The sequence below is a fragment of the Primulina eburnea genome, chromosome 10 (genome assembly GCF_022965805.1).
Source record: "Primulina eburnea isolate SZY01 chromosome 10, ASM2296580v1, whole genome shotgun sequence".
Taxonomy (NCBI): Eukaryota; Viridiplantae; Streptophyta; class Magnoliopsida; order Lamiales; family Gesneriaceae; genus Primulina; species Primulina eburnea.
The window spans coordinates 2426462-2442290 of record NC_133110.1 but is presented as its reverse complement, the minus strand read 5'-3'; the positions used below and the strand labels follow the sequence as shown (position 1 = coordinate 2442290).

General features: G+C 34.8%; 1 protein-coding gene across 4 annotated transcripts; it reads right to left on the bottom strand.

Moving 5' to 3' along the window:
- Positions 1-1824: 1824 nt before the first annotated feature.
- Positions 1825-15480, bottom strand: LOC140842443 (uncharacterized). 4 transcript variants are annotated; one of them, XM_073210359.1, is made up of 15 exons: positions 15321-15480; positions 13538-13677; positions 9577-9937; positions 9377-9466; positions 9204-9294; positions 7959-8025; positions 7472-7525; positions 6352-6512; positions 6148-6246; positions 4832-4900; positions 4378-4516; positions 3452-3647; positions 3115-3215; positions 2542-2581; positions 1825-2288 (listed from the first exon to the last, which is right to left on the bottom strand). In XM_073210359.1, exons 2-15 carry the CDS (start codon positions 13673-13675, stop codon positions 2107-2109), a joined length of 1788 nt encoding a protein of 595 aa, XP_073066460.1. In that variant the 5' UTR covers positions 13676-13677; positions 15321-15480; the 3' UTR covers positions 1825-2106. The 4 variants fall into 4 exon arrangements, with proteins under 4 accessions (XP_073066460.1, XP_073066462.1, XP_073066461.1 ...); XM_073210361.1 differs by having other exon boundaries at positions 15326-15473; XM_073210360.1 differs by lacking the exon at positions 15321-15480 and adding an exon at positions 14482-14656.
- Between the last annotated feature and the right edge of the window lie 349 nt (positions 15481-15829).

Below are 15829 nucleotides of genomic sequence, written 5' to 3'. Positions count from 1 at the left end.
TCTGATGCTACTGCAATCAAGTCTGCTGCTTTCCAGCGCTGTTAGAACCAGTCTGCTGCATTCCGGGTCTAACGACCAGTCTTCTGCATTCAGGCATACTGGTTCTGGTTTCAAACTACTGGTTCTGATGCTACTGTTATTCGGTCTACTGGTTTTTGTCTACTGATTTTTTTTTTACTGCTTTTGGATTCAGACTTGCTGCTGAATTTTCAAAATATTAACTTCAGAGTTACTGATTTCACCTCTACTGAACATAGGTCTACTGAAATCAATTATACTCATTTCAGACATGCTGATGAAATACTCAGAGCTCTACTGATTTTCCCAACTGTACGTAGTTAGTCTATTGTTTCAGTAGTCTATTACAGTAGTTTATCAGAACTCATTTTCAGAAGTTTATCAGAATCTATTATTTCTAATTCCTCCTCCCCATATTATGAAACCTGGTTTGCTCTGATACCACTTCAATGTCACGCCTCACGGACGGGGTTGATCAACACCGGCGTTGCTCTCAAATTTACATTCGAAAACAACAAGCCTCAGAGATACAAAATTCAGAAACCAGTCTTTTTATTCATAATACTGAATTGTTCATTGTCTGATACAAACTCAAATAATAATGTTTTACAGCGGAAATGTAAAACCAAACATAATAACTTCTTAACAGATGCAGAAGAAAACATAAACTAGAACTGAGAAAAACAACAGTCTTCTTCACCAGTCCCAAAACTGAATATGCTCTTCTTCTTCTAACATTTCTTCCTCGTTCTTATCTGAGATGGGTTTGGTGGGTGAGTGATATGGTCGTCACTCAATAAGCGGGGGCGGGAATAACTCTCAGTTTTCAAAACCATTTTTAAACAGAAACAATAATACAATAATATACAGAAAACTCTTATTTTCATAACACGAATCAGAGTTCAGGAATCACAGGTTTCATACAGAAATCAGAATACAAAATCTTAGCAAGCAAGCACTGAGCACGTTTGTGAATTTCATGGCTAAACTGATATCAGTCCCCTATATGTTCTTTCCTCTAAGGGGTGAGGCCAGAAATCAGAAATTCAGAATTCAGAATGTTTCAGAATATAATATATTCCTACCATTAGTTCACTAGGGTTCAGTTCTTCAAAAATCAGATATCAGAAATCAAACATACATAAACTTTTCTTTAAAACAGAAATTATCAAACTGATTTCAAGATATTTATACATAAGCCCACTTACCATAATTTGCTAGGAGTTTTGGTTGAAGTCTGGAATTAGCGTTTTCTCGCTACTGGATTCTACTGCTCAAAAATAGGCACCCTCTTAGCTCGAATTTCAAGTGATAGCAAAAGCTTTGTGTAACAACAATTTCAGAGGTTTGAGGGTGATATTTATAGGCAAAATTCTGACTGTTGGACTCTCTATTAATGACCATAATATGCTATGATGTGTCATTAACAGCCTTTATTCCATATTAAATGCTTCAGTTACAAGTCAAGCAGAATCAGTAGCTATCTGCTGAAATCTAGCTATTGAACTCTTCTGCTGCTGGATTCTATCTGCTGTATACATGTTTGCTGGAAAAATACATGTTTGCTGGAAAAATATTAGCTTCTGAAATATTAGTAGCTGCTGGAATATTGTTAGCTGCTGCAACAAATGATATATCTGGCGATTGCTACCCATACAGATACCTTTCCATTGACCATAACATTTTCTACATGCTTGTCTATTCATTTAAAGCTTGCAAGATACAAAATTTCATTAAATAAATAGTTATAAAAATATTTCAAAATCCACAGCCAACAATTTATCTGTAAGATTAGCCTAACATCAATATCAAATAAAGTCTATAATTTATCATCAAGTAAGCCCATTACATAGATACATTTCTAATCAAGTTAGACCAAGTGCTGCTCACTCATTCCATTTCCCAGAGATGTAGCCATCTTCAAACTACTAAAGGCAAGTCGCAACATTTCGAAATATTTCTTCAAGTCACTGCCCCTTGAATGGACTCGAAGATATGGTGTAGGAATATAATCATGAAATGACCTACGAAAAGTAGAGGGGAATAACTAGACGCTCCCGTTAAGACAGAATACTCAACGTTGGTGTTTTAGTATTCCTCATCATCGAAGTCATCATCACCTTCATCGCTATGATGTTCGTAAATCTGATATTCTTCTCCGTCGTATGGGTCAGCACCTTGCATTTCATCATCGCCATCGGCAGCATTGAAGGGAAAACTACCAAAAAGCTCCTGGAGATAATCCTTTGAGACATTTTCATGTTCAGTGTCTGTAGATCGTGTATAGGATATAGTTGATTTGATTTCAATATGTTAATTGATCCAACAATAATGGTCATCGATAAGTTCATATGCAGCAAATTTCAAACATATAGATTATTTTAAGAAATAATAATAATAAAAGCAAATCAAAAGAAGTAATGGAAAGCGTCAAAGAGGATAGACAATCCAACAAAAATGTCATCTGAAATTGGAGGTAACGATGAAGATAGAAAAGTATATAACATGATATTGCAAGGATACATGAATGAGGTCGTAGCAAAAAATCCCTGTCCTCTTCAACCTGGAAAAGAAAATGTCAAATGTTAGGTGGTGCATTGGTAGATTATTACTTCAAAAATGTATTCTGGGAAGGGCCAAATACGCGAAGAATGATTTAACTGACAAATACATAGGAACTGTTTGTTTTCGATTTGGTTCCGTTTTGGTTGTTCCGCGGAACTAAGATGCAATTTTGAATTTGTTTTTTGGGTACAAGATTATAATTATAGATATTAAACCATATCAGAAATTGGTAGGTAGTGGTTTCACTTCATAACATAGTTTTTTTTAAGGAACATAACATATAGTTTTAACAATTTTAAAAATGTTAATTTCGATAACAATGAAATATAATAATAGAATATTTTTAAAAAGTGATCAAAATTCGAACCAAACGTAGTTATATATCAGGACGTGAGAAAACAAGGGAAAATCTAAAATATGTTTCAAGAGAAAATAATGAAAATGGACTTGTAATGTTCACATTTATTTTGTGGAGTGGAAAATAGGGATGGGAAATGAAACCAACCAAAGTGGTAATCCCCATATCAATACCTCAGCTGCATCAAAACCTTCCCCAAGATTGTCTTCTTCCATTTCATCTTCCTCGTATTCAACTTCATCAATGGGTTCTTTATCTACACTCTGTACGATATCTGCAACATATAACCTTGCTAGATTTTTCTCAAGATAAAAAACAAGTGTATCAGGTGATAACCACGGAGGCTAATTCAATTAGCCAATAGAAGAAAGAATCATGCTGGTGATATATAATGAAGAAAGAATCATGCTAGTGATATATAATAATATTGGAACCATATGAAAAGGTAAATAAGAAAGGTACATTAATAAATCTGGAAATAAAGAATTCATGATGCAGAATGATTTAAACCTTCATTAGCCTGTTTTCCTTCATCGCCTTTCAAATCCTTCAAATTAATCTGTACTTTCTTTGATCTCTCAAAGCGTCTAGAAACGGACTTCAATATGGATTCTGCACCAACCTCGGGGTATACGGTCAAAAACCTCTGAGCTACTCGCAATCTCAAGCAATCAATTACATGAGATGAAAACCATCCCGTTTGCAGCTGGAAAAAATAGCAAATTTTCGAAAGCTGATCGAGAACACACATACTACAGACAACAAATAAGGGCAAATAAAAAATCTTGACTTCTACAGTACGAAAGGGAAATAAAGAAAATATTTCACTTTTGCACTTTCTGTTTGCTAAAAAGGCAATAATAAAATCTCCTCGAATCCCAAAAAACAGAAGACATGAATGTAGAGTAGAAATAGTGTAAAAATAAACATTAAAGCAAAAAAATTTATCATAAAAAATGACGAAAATGTATGAAGGTAATAATGCAGATATTCAAAAACCAAATCAATTTATTCAGGTCAAAAAAACTATTTTCTTGATTATGTTCTGCTATGGATCTCCACAACCCCACCCACAATAACATAATTCCATTTGGCATAACAAGTTTCTCCAAACCCAAAATTTGGCTGCTACACATTCTCAAATATTCGGAGCAAAATAAAATGTCTGCAAAGAGATTTGAAGATCGAAAAAACTGTCCAATTGAACAGTTTAATAGCAAATTCAAGAACTGAGATAATCAATCAAAACAGACGACATATATTTTCAAGCTTTGAGAAATTAGACCATGAACTACTAGTGGTTCTGTTCAGTTTTACCAGACCAACCTAACTGTCATATTATTTAATATTTACCAAAATAATTCAATATTTCTTCTCAAATATTCAATCAGGTTCCTTGAGAGAAAATTTGATAGGAAAATGAAAGTATATCATACGCTGCAGCTTTCTTGACTTGAAGGTTTTTTGATTTCTTGTTGAATATAATCATCCTTAAGTTCAAAGAGTTGTAATAAAACTTGGCATTTAGATGGGAAAACCTCAAATGCACAAATATCCTTCCAATTGTTCTTCAATCTGCAAATGACAGAAAGATAATTAATCTGCTATAGAGAGAGATTTTAGTAGCACAATCATCATCTAAAGACATGATGTTGTTAGCCAGTAACAGACAACTGTATTTCTTTGATAACTACTTGATTTGTTGGACTCTACGTAACCTGTTTAGTATAAAATTTATTATGTGAATTAATCGTCAATTTTTATCAGTTTAAATAAATCTTGGTCATAATCAAGACTATATAATCGTACTGAAGTACAGTCTGAACTTCGAACCACAAGAAGAGAGAAGCTAATTTTTCTTTTAGGTTCAGAATTTGTAAAATTCCTTACCCAGATGAGGCATTGGCATCACAATAGCTTCGTAACAATGGTGGCACTCGAAAATCAGTCTTTTGATATCTAATCAAGTAAACCACAATAAGTTAGCCTTAGTAAATACAAGACTTAACCAACGAAGCTTATGGATTATATCAGAGCAAAAAACATTTTAAGACATCATATCGAAAGAACTTGCTGAACGAGTGGTTAAGACAAATTTTCCAGGTGATTAAAATGTCAAAATAACTTATAATCTCATTCAGAAAAATGCGCGAACATAAGTTTTCCTGATGGAACATGTAGAAAAGATAGAATATGTTTTCAGACTACAGATTCCTACAAAAGAAAGTTCTGAAGAAGTTAATTGAGCCTACTAGCTAGTTATGGCATCTCAGAAACTATTTGTAATAATAATTTTGAAGAGAAACTCTGAACAAAAAACAAATTTCAAAAGCTATATAGTCTAAATGCTTTAATTCACCCTCAGCGATGAAAAAAAGTCGAGCAAACTATTCAAGCAAAACAGATTATTCATATGTTTATAGTTGACCATTGGACACCACGGTCTCCTTCTCTTGCCAGACCACCATTTCCATCCGTACTCCAAAAATACCAAGTTCAAAATACTCAACTTAGGGAAGCCAAAAAAGTGAGGCAGCCCCTAAACAAGCTCCAATTCACCATTCTATTGCACTATGAATCACCAGATTTATTGAAGTGATAAGTAAGCTGTGTTCCTCTTGAGATTCTTCGGTCTCCTTCAGTTTATGTTATCCATCCTTTTTTGGTGCCAAAATTGGTGAGTGTAACTTTCCAGCAGAAACAGGGATTTGGAAAAAGCAACAAAACACAAGAGCATAAAACATTTGAACGGCAGTTTGAGCATCCAGATGCTCAACTTTTAATTTGCAGTTCAATAGACAATTAAAGAAATAGACTTAAAAAATATAAAGCAAGTAATGGAGCTTCCAGATTTAGAGGGCACACTGAAATTTTAAGTATAAGCAATAGATTTGCTTTCAAGTAACACGTTACTTCTTAAGTGCAAGGATTTTGCTAGCATCAATTTAAATTCTCTATTGTCTATCTCCTTACACATATTTTTTGCACAAAAATAATTTCTTGTTGTTTTCTCCTGAAACATTTCAATAAACGTACAGAATCTCCAGAGAAAATTGCATATCTTGATGCAGCTACAACCCAGATGATAAAAATTTCAAACAACTAGATCAAATAAGAAAATTAACATACATAATCTATACTCTAGAAAGTGAAAATTTGCATTATGCAACACCAAGATGCGAAAGTGTATCTGGATGAAAACTAACATGCGAGATTCAGGATCTTTTCGGGGATCATATCCTTTTTTGACCCAGAACCTCAGAAATGGCCCATTTGAGAAGTAATATGCTGCTATGAACAGAAGCCTGGAAAATCAAAACTAAACTTGCATAAAAAAATATACCTTTAACAAGAGTTTGTGTCAAACATTGCATTTTGTAGTAGCATATTATACAAGACAGAAATATAACCTTTTAAGCACATTGCCTCCAACATTCAGGCCTCGATCAATTAAACGTTCTGCTAATGACTCTTTGACCCATATTGGACGCTCATCAAACAATTCACAAACAGCTGTCTGCCACTGCCATCGTTCTGAGTCCCTGGGTATGAATTTCTCCCAGTATACTTTCTTTGGGATATGTATGATTGTCAAGTGAAAACAAACAACTCATCGGGTGGATAACATTCAAATTTTTAATCATTATCACTTCAAGCGATAAAAATAACTGTCTGTTACATCAATGGGAAGGAACTGCTCACTACTACTACATGTAATGCACTATCAAAAGGTTCGATCCAGCCCGGAAGAAAATACAATCTCAAGGAATACAGAATAAAAAAATACTGCAAAACCCTCTCTTATTTTTTTCAGCTCCAACAAACGTATTCTTATCGTATTGATATCTTTTCATCACTAAAATGAATGGAGAACTCCATCTAATTGTTCACTATCATAAAGAATTGAACAGCTGAAAACGATCAATTTAGTTTCTTTTCAAGTATGATAGCAGCAATACTTGTGCTAAATTTAATTTTTTGGCTTGCAATTGCGTAATTTCCTTTGCTAAATTCCATAGTAAACAAAATCCCACAGACCACAAGCACATATCAGGCTCTAGGCCCAGAGAGGCTCAGCCTTTGAACACAGACCCAAGAGTAACCGATACCTTCTATCAAGCATGCCCAAACCTTGGTGCATTTTAAATGCCCAATGCCAGTTTTGAACACACCTATGCGTCAGAATAGTATGTCCGAAATGACATGCATAAAAATATTCATTCATTTTCGCAACGCCTCACTTTACTAAGGGGCTTAGCGCCATGTCTTCTGCCTAGGCTTTTCAATTGCCATGTGCCTCACTAGACATTGCACTCATAATAGCTATGCTCAACTCTCAAGTCATGTATTATAATATCAAAAATGCACTGCAAGTAATTCTTTTTTTTTAACGAAACGAAAATTGTACAGCAATAGATCAGGTGACAAACATGGTCGTAAACAAAAAAGCAGATGAGATAGGAAATGGACAAAGCAAATAACAGGTAGTAGTTTAGGAAAAAAATTAACATAATAACGTATATATTTAACAATAAGGATATCTTTAATGTTGAAGTCAATGGCAAGACATTGCTCAATCTCCATCTGCAATCAAATGAATGGAAACTTTACCAATCCAAATAAAGTAATGAGACAAATATTAGAAGCTATAGAAAACCATAAGCAATTGATTTTGTGGTTTTTAGTTTATTATTTACACCCAAAGTTCAAAAATATACCCAAAATAAGTAATGGGGAGCTGTAGGAATTATAACCGCAGAATGCATATGATATTGAAGTGATAGTAAGGCACAAAACAGAAGGCTTAATTGTTTTTTTGCCAAAAGATCATCGGGTGGCCCATAGGGCAACGGTAGGTCTGGGTTCTGATATCATATTAAAATTGAGATTTGGACCTACCTCAACTCCAAAAGCTAGCTCAAGAGAGAGTATTGTCCAAATTCACATATACAATTATCAATAATTAATCCAAACGATGTGAGACATTTAACAGTTTTTTGTCAAAAGATCTACTCACCTCCCAGCGCTGCTGCATTACTACCTCTTGTTTCCTTTTCAAGCTCGGATCTGAGCAAGGTTTTAAACTGCAAGTGCAAAATAACTAATAATAAAATCCAATAAACCACCTTTTCATGCCTTCTGTAACGTCACAAAACTACTGTTTTATCGCAAGGCTATGACTCCTATCAAAAGTTGAAAGCAGTAAGAGGCATATTTGAGACTAAATAAAATATGATGCATCATAAAATTTTATGAAAATATATGCATGAGTAACAAAACAGAACGTGATTCCAAAAGGCTAATGTCTGGATTAGTTTCACATCGACCTCAGGGATTGGCTTATACTGCCATAGATTACTGGATAAAACATAAGGTTTTCCCAAAATTACTTGCAGGTGAAGGAGCTAAAAGCCATCCAAACATAAAATATGATAACATGTTTCTACATAATGAGTTTGAGCAGAACTATTAGCAAATGACGGCTGACATTAGAAGTCATCCAAATGACAGACCCATTATTTTTTCCAAAAATGAACATGAATCACAAGCTACTAAAGTAGGTGAGATGCAAAGCATTCTTCGAACTCTAATAAACATTTAGTCCAAATCCTTGTGTAAAAACGCATTGTCAAATCCTCTACATGTTGAGTGTCTCTCAACAAGCTATTCACATTAAGCTAATTTACATAATATCAGAGTATTTAACACCTTGGCACTTGTTGAGAACAGCTAGTAACTGGGGACAATATTGGGCAAATGGGACATCAAAAAATGTTATGAAATATTTATAATGCATTTCAATGAGAGAAACTCAAAAGTACAATAAATTGAGAAGATAAAAACATCCATGATTCTGATGCGAAAAAAAATTCCAGTTTAGCACTGAGACGTATCTATGAACATCAGTTGTTACGGTCATAGATAATGTCAATAAACGAAGCAATGGTCAACAAGACTTTGCTAAGTGCAAACATTGTTTGCATCAATCTCTGTTAACACTATTACCAAAAAATATCTCTCTCCAAAAGGGAAGACTAGAACAGGAAGAAATAAAGTCTTCCAAAAGAATTTAGAGAATATATATGACTATTTTTCTCCAAATTCACAACATGTAGCATTTGAAGTTAATTCTCTATTTCTCCTCAAATGAAATATTATCTAGTTCTTAATTTTTCCAGGGCAGAATGAATGACAGATCAAAAAGGTTATAAATGACTGGCAAATCAAGTGAAATAAAATCATACATGCCAAAGCAACTCACACAACGTTTTCTGGCAGATCCTTTGTGGAAAAAAGTGGTGGAACCACCATCATCAAATCCTCATGATCGAAATCCAGTAAAACACCCTTTCCTACAAATTGCATGAAGAAAAAATTTAAAATACTAGCAAATCTAGTTCCCTGAAAGCTTAAAAACAAGAAAGAAGCCCTTACTGAATTGTGGTTCATCTTCATCCCAATTCCTTTTTTTCCTTCGAGCATTATCAGCGTGAACAGCAAGAACATGCTGGTAATCCACCATACCTTCGGAGAACAGCAGGAAGATGGAATGCAATAACAGAGAAATGAATTTTTGCCGCAATTGCTAAACAAGAGGGTGATTGGAAACATAAGAAAAAACAGATCAGCCTAACCATTGAAGTGATACGCCTCAGACACTTGAGCAACAATATCAGCAAACAGTGTTTCATGTGCTCCAGTCTCTGTCTGTACATCAACTTCAGAAGAATCTGGATGGGGTTCAGATTCAGGACGAACAATCTTTTGTGAAGTTTCAGATAATTTAGGAAAGGAATTATTCTGCTCAAGATTAACTGCTGATGCATGTTCAGGAACTCCACCAGGGTTGTTTTTATTTATCAAACTCTTAACTCTCTTTTTTGAAATTTTCAGTAAAAAATTATTGCAGGGCTGGAGTTCTCCAAAGGCTGGGTGTGAATATGGATCTTCCGGGCGAAAATGTAGCTCCAACCTGTTTAACTTCTTGGTACAAACCTGAAAACAGAGATTTAATTTGCATGCAACATGCTGAAATATAGGCATTTCAACATGTAACTGAACTACGATAGCTTAATGAAAGACTGAATGATGATTAAACCAATCCAATCAGCTGTGTCCTGAAAGTAACTATAATCATAAACTTTTTCGCTTACGAGGCCGAATGTATTACCAAATTCATTTTGTAAAACCTTGCATTTTTATATTTAGTAATTATGAACGCAACCGCCATAAATTTACTTACAAAGAGAAATGCAAAGGATGATTGATTCCAAATGGTGGTCTTAACCTCTCCATGGTCCCATCTCTATGGCACAGACTAAGATATCCTTCTTGAGTCTTGACAACACCATTATTCAAAACTATCCCATTAATATTTGTACATGGTTCTTGCAGAGCCCAAAATCAATACACGTAAAACACATGCATTTATTTAATTTGTGAAATTAATTATTTAAGTTTATAAGGATTTTAGAGATGCATGATTTATGAAATTGCATTATTTTAATTATTTATGTTTATTTGATGCAAGTTAAAATGTTTTATCGAGTTTATGTTTCAGGCGAATATTCGATGCGGGATCGTGGGAAAGAGATCGACGTGATTTTGACAATTTTAAATTGTGGTATTTTATTTCAAGTCAAGAAAATGACACTTTTAAATGATTTATGAAGTTTTAACATTTTTAAAAGCTAGGTTATTTTAAGATTTTTAAACTTTTAAAGTTTATCAATTGTGGATTTTATTTTAATTAGAGGATTTTAGTAAATTTATTATGGGATTAGAATTTTATTAATTGGATAATTGGCTTAACATTTTAATTGGCATGATTAATTATTTAATTAAACAAATTTTCTCCTGATTAAAACACACACACACCTTATACTTGCCCATTAGGTGGTTGCACACACACCACACCTACCACACACACCACACCCATATATTCACGTATACACACACACCACACACATACACATTTCATTTCAATCTTATTTGAAGAATAGCAAGGTTTCCTTGAGTTCTTTCAGCAGCCGCCACCTTCCTCTCAAAATTTTCCAGCAATCCTTTGTTGATTTTAGTAGCAAAAATCGTGCCTCAAGTCGCCCGGATCATTTCTCGCACCATGTCGCTTCGATATTCACCTTATCGTGAGTTTTAAAGATCAAAGGCATGTATATTCTTTCGTTTAATGCATCGATCTCGTCACAGTAGATATTTTGATGTATGTTATGCGTGAAAGTTTGATTATTATGAGCAAAGTTTGAGCGATTATGCATTGAATCGATTTCTGAAATATTTTAGATCTCAAAAAGACATTTTTGCTGTCATTTCGATTCCTGTGTAATGTCAGTTCGTTTTCTGAAAATATTTATGACATATAAAACGTAGAACTTTTCGATACCTTCAATTTGATATAAAATTCGTAATTTTCGGACAAGAAACGAGTGAGTTATGATTGTTTTCGTGTGACTGCTCAAACCTGCAATCTTATGAAAATGATGTTCATCACGTTTTGAATTTTTTGAGTTGTAGGCTTCGTGGGACACCGCCGGGCTTGTGCTACTGTATTTAAATATGTTATGAGATGTATTTAGGTGTTATTTGGTGGTTCGTTTGGGACGGGATTGGCTTGGGATGTAATAGAAGTCGTAGGAAGCGAAATTATGTTGAATTACGGGTTATTGTTGTATTGAAGTTGCTTATCGATGTTTGGAGACGTTTGGGGTGTTTATACGGGTTTGAATCAATGTAATAGCATTCTAGGATGAGTCTTAAGGTGTTGGTTCATGTTCCTTAGGCTTGGGTTGGAAGAATGAATCATTAAGTTAGTGAATTTTCGTAAATTTCCATGTCCAGCATGTACCCGGACCCCTTCCCAGACCTGGATATGGTGTCCGTGTCCATTTTCCTTCAAAAATACGAAATTTTCGTGCCTACCCGGACCCGTACACGGGATCCATGTACCCTATAAAAAAAATTAAAAAAAATATTATTTATTTTTTACAGGATTGTTTTGAGGTTTGATGCATGATTTACTACGATGATTAAACGAGAGTTTTGTGGTTATGAATATAAAATATAGGATTTGGTTTGGGATTTTATGTCATGGTTTAGTACGATGATTAAACGAGGTCAAGTCCCGAGTGATATAGAATATCATAAGCTATTTATTCACTTCGGTGGTGAGCACGAGTACCTACGTCTAAGCTATGAAAGATAAGTATTTGAACTCATGTTAGTATGTGCAGCAGCGCCCCCAAGCGAAATCCAACGAATCCCTCAACGCCAAGTAAGTATGTTTGACGTGCAAAAGAAAATATTTTAAGTTTTTGAGGTATGCTAAATGTCTTGTGACCAAATTATGAACGGGTTTGGAAGTCGGTGAATGTGGCCGAGGACCTCTCCACCTCGGTAAAGCATGACCGAGTTTAGATCAGGATTGGAAAGCGGTAAAGCATGACCAGGGACCAATCCACCCGTTAAAGAATGAACGGGGATCTCATATATGTGGTAGTGGACTTTCCCTGCCAGCTCAGTACTGTGTCTGATTAGGCACATTTATGTATGGGTCACTTGCATTGAAACATATCTCTACGTAAAATGATGAAGTTTATGTATGTTCAAGTATGTATGAAGCAAGCATGATTATGAAAAGTTTTATGAGGATGGCACGTCTACGATTATGTTATTACGTTCAAGTTCAAGTTTCAAGTATGTACGTTATATTTTAAAGATGCATATGGTTTTATTATGTATTACTTGCTACTTCCAGTTTATACATGTTGAGTCTTTAGACTCACTAGACTTGATCGATGCAGACGAGGAAGATGTTGACGAGACGAGGGTTGGTGACCAATGAGCCGGCTTGGACTGAGCAGGAGGCTAAACCCGAGGACCGCCAATGTTTTAAGATTTTATGCATGTTCAATTACTATGATTTTCAGGAGTGATGTTTTCATCGTTTAAACATTTACTTTTCGCAAATTGTTGGTAGTTGTTTTATTCCAAATGTTTTAGACGAGCAAATATTTATTAACGATGTTTGATAATTTCTAATTATTTAAGAAAATTTTTTATTTTCCGCAAATTTCAAATGGTTAAAAAATACGATACGTTACAGTTCTTCCCCTATCTAGGAGTCAAAGCTGTGACTCTAATCATACCGGCTATGCTACAAGACTAGAATGCAGTTGATCAGCATTTATTCACCTCACGATTCAAAGACAATCACTACATGTCCGGAATCGCGATATATGTTCATCTATAAGAAAATTTAAGATAGGGGAGGCACTAGTACTCGGTAGAACATGTGCACGTAAAGAAAAGCTAGCACATTACCATTCCAACACACACATATTAATTTAGCATTATCAATCTATCTTCCAAATCCCAAGCACTATAAGATCACGAACCCAAATCAAATTAAATAAATACTACAAAAATAATAAACTTGCGACAAACATACAGTGTGCAATAAAATACAATCTAATACGAATCACATCTCTAAACACTCAATGATCACTTCAGCATTGAAATAGTCCAATAAGAAATATAAAAAGTAGTACAGTTGTCGCAAGAATTTAGTTATATGCACACCTTGAGAATGCCTTCAGCACCCCCCAAAGTCTCAACGGCGCGTTCGATGGAAGAAGGGTAACCCGGGTAGTGTACAGCAAACACCTTGCTGCTGCTGGGTAAATTACCCGATATTGTGCCGTCCTCGATGATACCCATAGCTAAACAGATCAATGAAAAACCAATATAGGTGGTTAAATAAAGTAATCTGTAATCATATTCGATAATCTCCACACACAAAAAAAAGTTGTACAATATGGTGTACAATATGGTTTCTTACTAAAATGACTTGGAAATTATTTCATTAATGTGGACTAGTGGAGTGACGTACACTTTTCGGGCTGCACATATTGTCATAAGCCCAATTGTCTTAGGCACCAATGTTTTGCTTAATGCAAAGAGAATGTTAAATTATTAAAGGAATAATTAATTAAATTTTATAGAAAATAGTGAATTATAAATTTATTACAGCCTGCGGTGTTTTGATGTTCTCCTCCGCTGTTCTCCTAATTGATTTCGTCCAGCTACTCCACTGTCGTTGCCACGGTCCTCCGACGCTAATCTGTTAGCCTGTTTACTACTGTCGTTCCCACGAAGCAATATAAATATAAAGAAAATCATAGAGCGTAAGTTCCGTTTATTAGTTGCAAATCTTGGTTGGCAAATCATGCGATCAAGCTAGCGGGTAAAGAATCCATCTGGTTCTGGGATAAAGAAGGAGAGAACTTTTGTTGTTATGATTCTGTGAGAGGAGATCACCTGGTTTGGTGGAAAATTTGGAAAACCAAATTTTGTTGTTATGGTTCTGTTCTCAAAGTTCTCTCCTTCTTTATCTCCTCTCACAGAACCATAACAACAAAATTTGGTTTTCCAAATTTTCCACCAAACCAGGTGATCTCCTCTCACAGAACCATAACAACAAAAGTTCTCTCCTTCTTTATCACAGAACCATATGGATTCTTTACCCGCTAGCTTGATCGCGTGATTTGCCAACCAAGAGTTGCAACTAATAAACGGAACTTACGCCCTATGATTTTCTTTCTATTTATATTGCTTCGTGGGAACGACAGTAGTAAACAGGCTAACAGACGAGCGTCGGAGGACCGTGACAACGGCAGTGGAGTAGCTGGACGAAATCACCTAGGAGAACAGCGGATGAGAACATCAAAACACCGCAGGCCGTGATAAATTTATAATTCACTATTTTCTATTAAGTTTAATTAATTATTCCTTTAATAATTTAACATTCTCTTTGCATTAAGCAAAACATTGGCGCCTAAGACAATTGGGCTTATGACAATATGTGCAGCCCCAAAAGTGTACGTCACTCCACTAGTCCACATTAATGAAATAATTTCCAAATCATTTTAGTAAGATAAATCATATTGTACAACTTTTGTGTGCTAAATTCGTTCAAGAAGACGTTGTTAAGGAAATGACGGATGACTTAGTGCAAATTACACAAATGTCTCAACACCAACACAAAATTCAGTACTTAAGAACTCATTCTCCAACCTACCATACATCCAATTTCTATCTATCTTATCCATTGAAGCCTACAAGTGTTTAAATATTAATTTATTTAAAATCTATTATCAAAAACTTTAAAACGAAAAGCTAAATAAATATCTACAAAAATAACATTAACTTAATTATCTAGTAAAAAAGAAAACTAATGCATGATTTACAAAATAAATAATCGCTAAAATTCATAAATAAAATACTACGTTAAAATATAAATAAACTATTACGCAAAAATTAAAATTAAATATTAAATTTTTTGTAAAGAAAACGCTTTAAAAACCTGACGTGCCGAAGATATGCAGATCCACTAAGGCTGGAAGATCACACCGACGAGCAAATCTACGAAATTAATACGAAAAAATGTTAGTACAAAGTAAAAAAACCGAAGCTGCGAAAAAATTGATAGAGGTTCGCTACTACCAGAGAAGAAAGGCGAAAATGGCTGAAAAAAATTTTCGGTATATATAGACACATAGCGACGGTTTATGATAAAACCTGTCGACAGTAGCAACGTTTCATGAAGTACCGTCGCTAATAGCGACGGTTTTGAGTTAAAATGTCGTCATTAGCGACGCTTTAGAGTTAAACCGTCGCCAATAGCTTTGTTAATAAACCGTCGCCAAAGTAGATCGGAGACGGTTTGGCCCAACCGTCGCTAACAGCGACGTATTAGAACTGTCTGATTTCTTCTCCCTTCTCTTTGCATTAAGCAAAATATTGGGCCTAAGACAACTGGGCTTATGACAATATGTGCAGCCCCAAATGTGTAGGTCACTCCTCTGGTCCACT

Excerpts from the sequence above, each read along its gene's own strand:
- LOC140842443 (XM_073210359.1), bottom strand. The coding sequence starts at position 13,675 with ATGGGTATCATCGAGGACGGCACAATATCGGGTAATTTACCCAGCAGC. Across the intron at positions 9,938-13,537 it reads GTGCTGAAGGCATTCTCAAG|GTTTGTACCAAGAAGTTAAA; the intron begins GTGTGCATATAA and ends CTCTGTTTTCAG. Across the intron at positions 4,517-4,831 it reads GATGCCAATGCCTCATCTGG|ATTGAAGAACAATTGGAAGG; the intron begins GTAAGGAATTTT and ends TGTCATTTGCAG.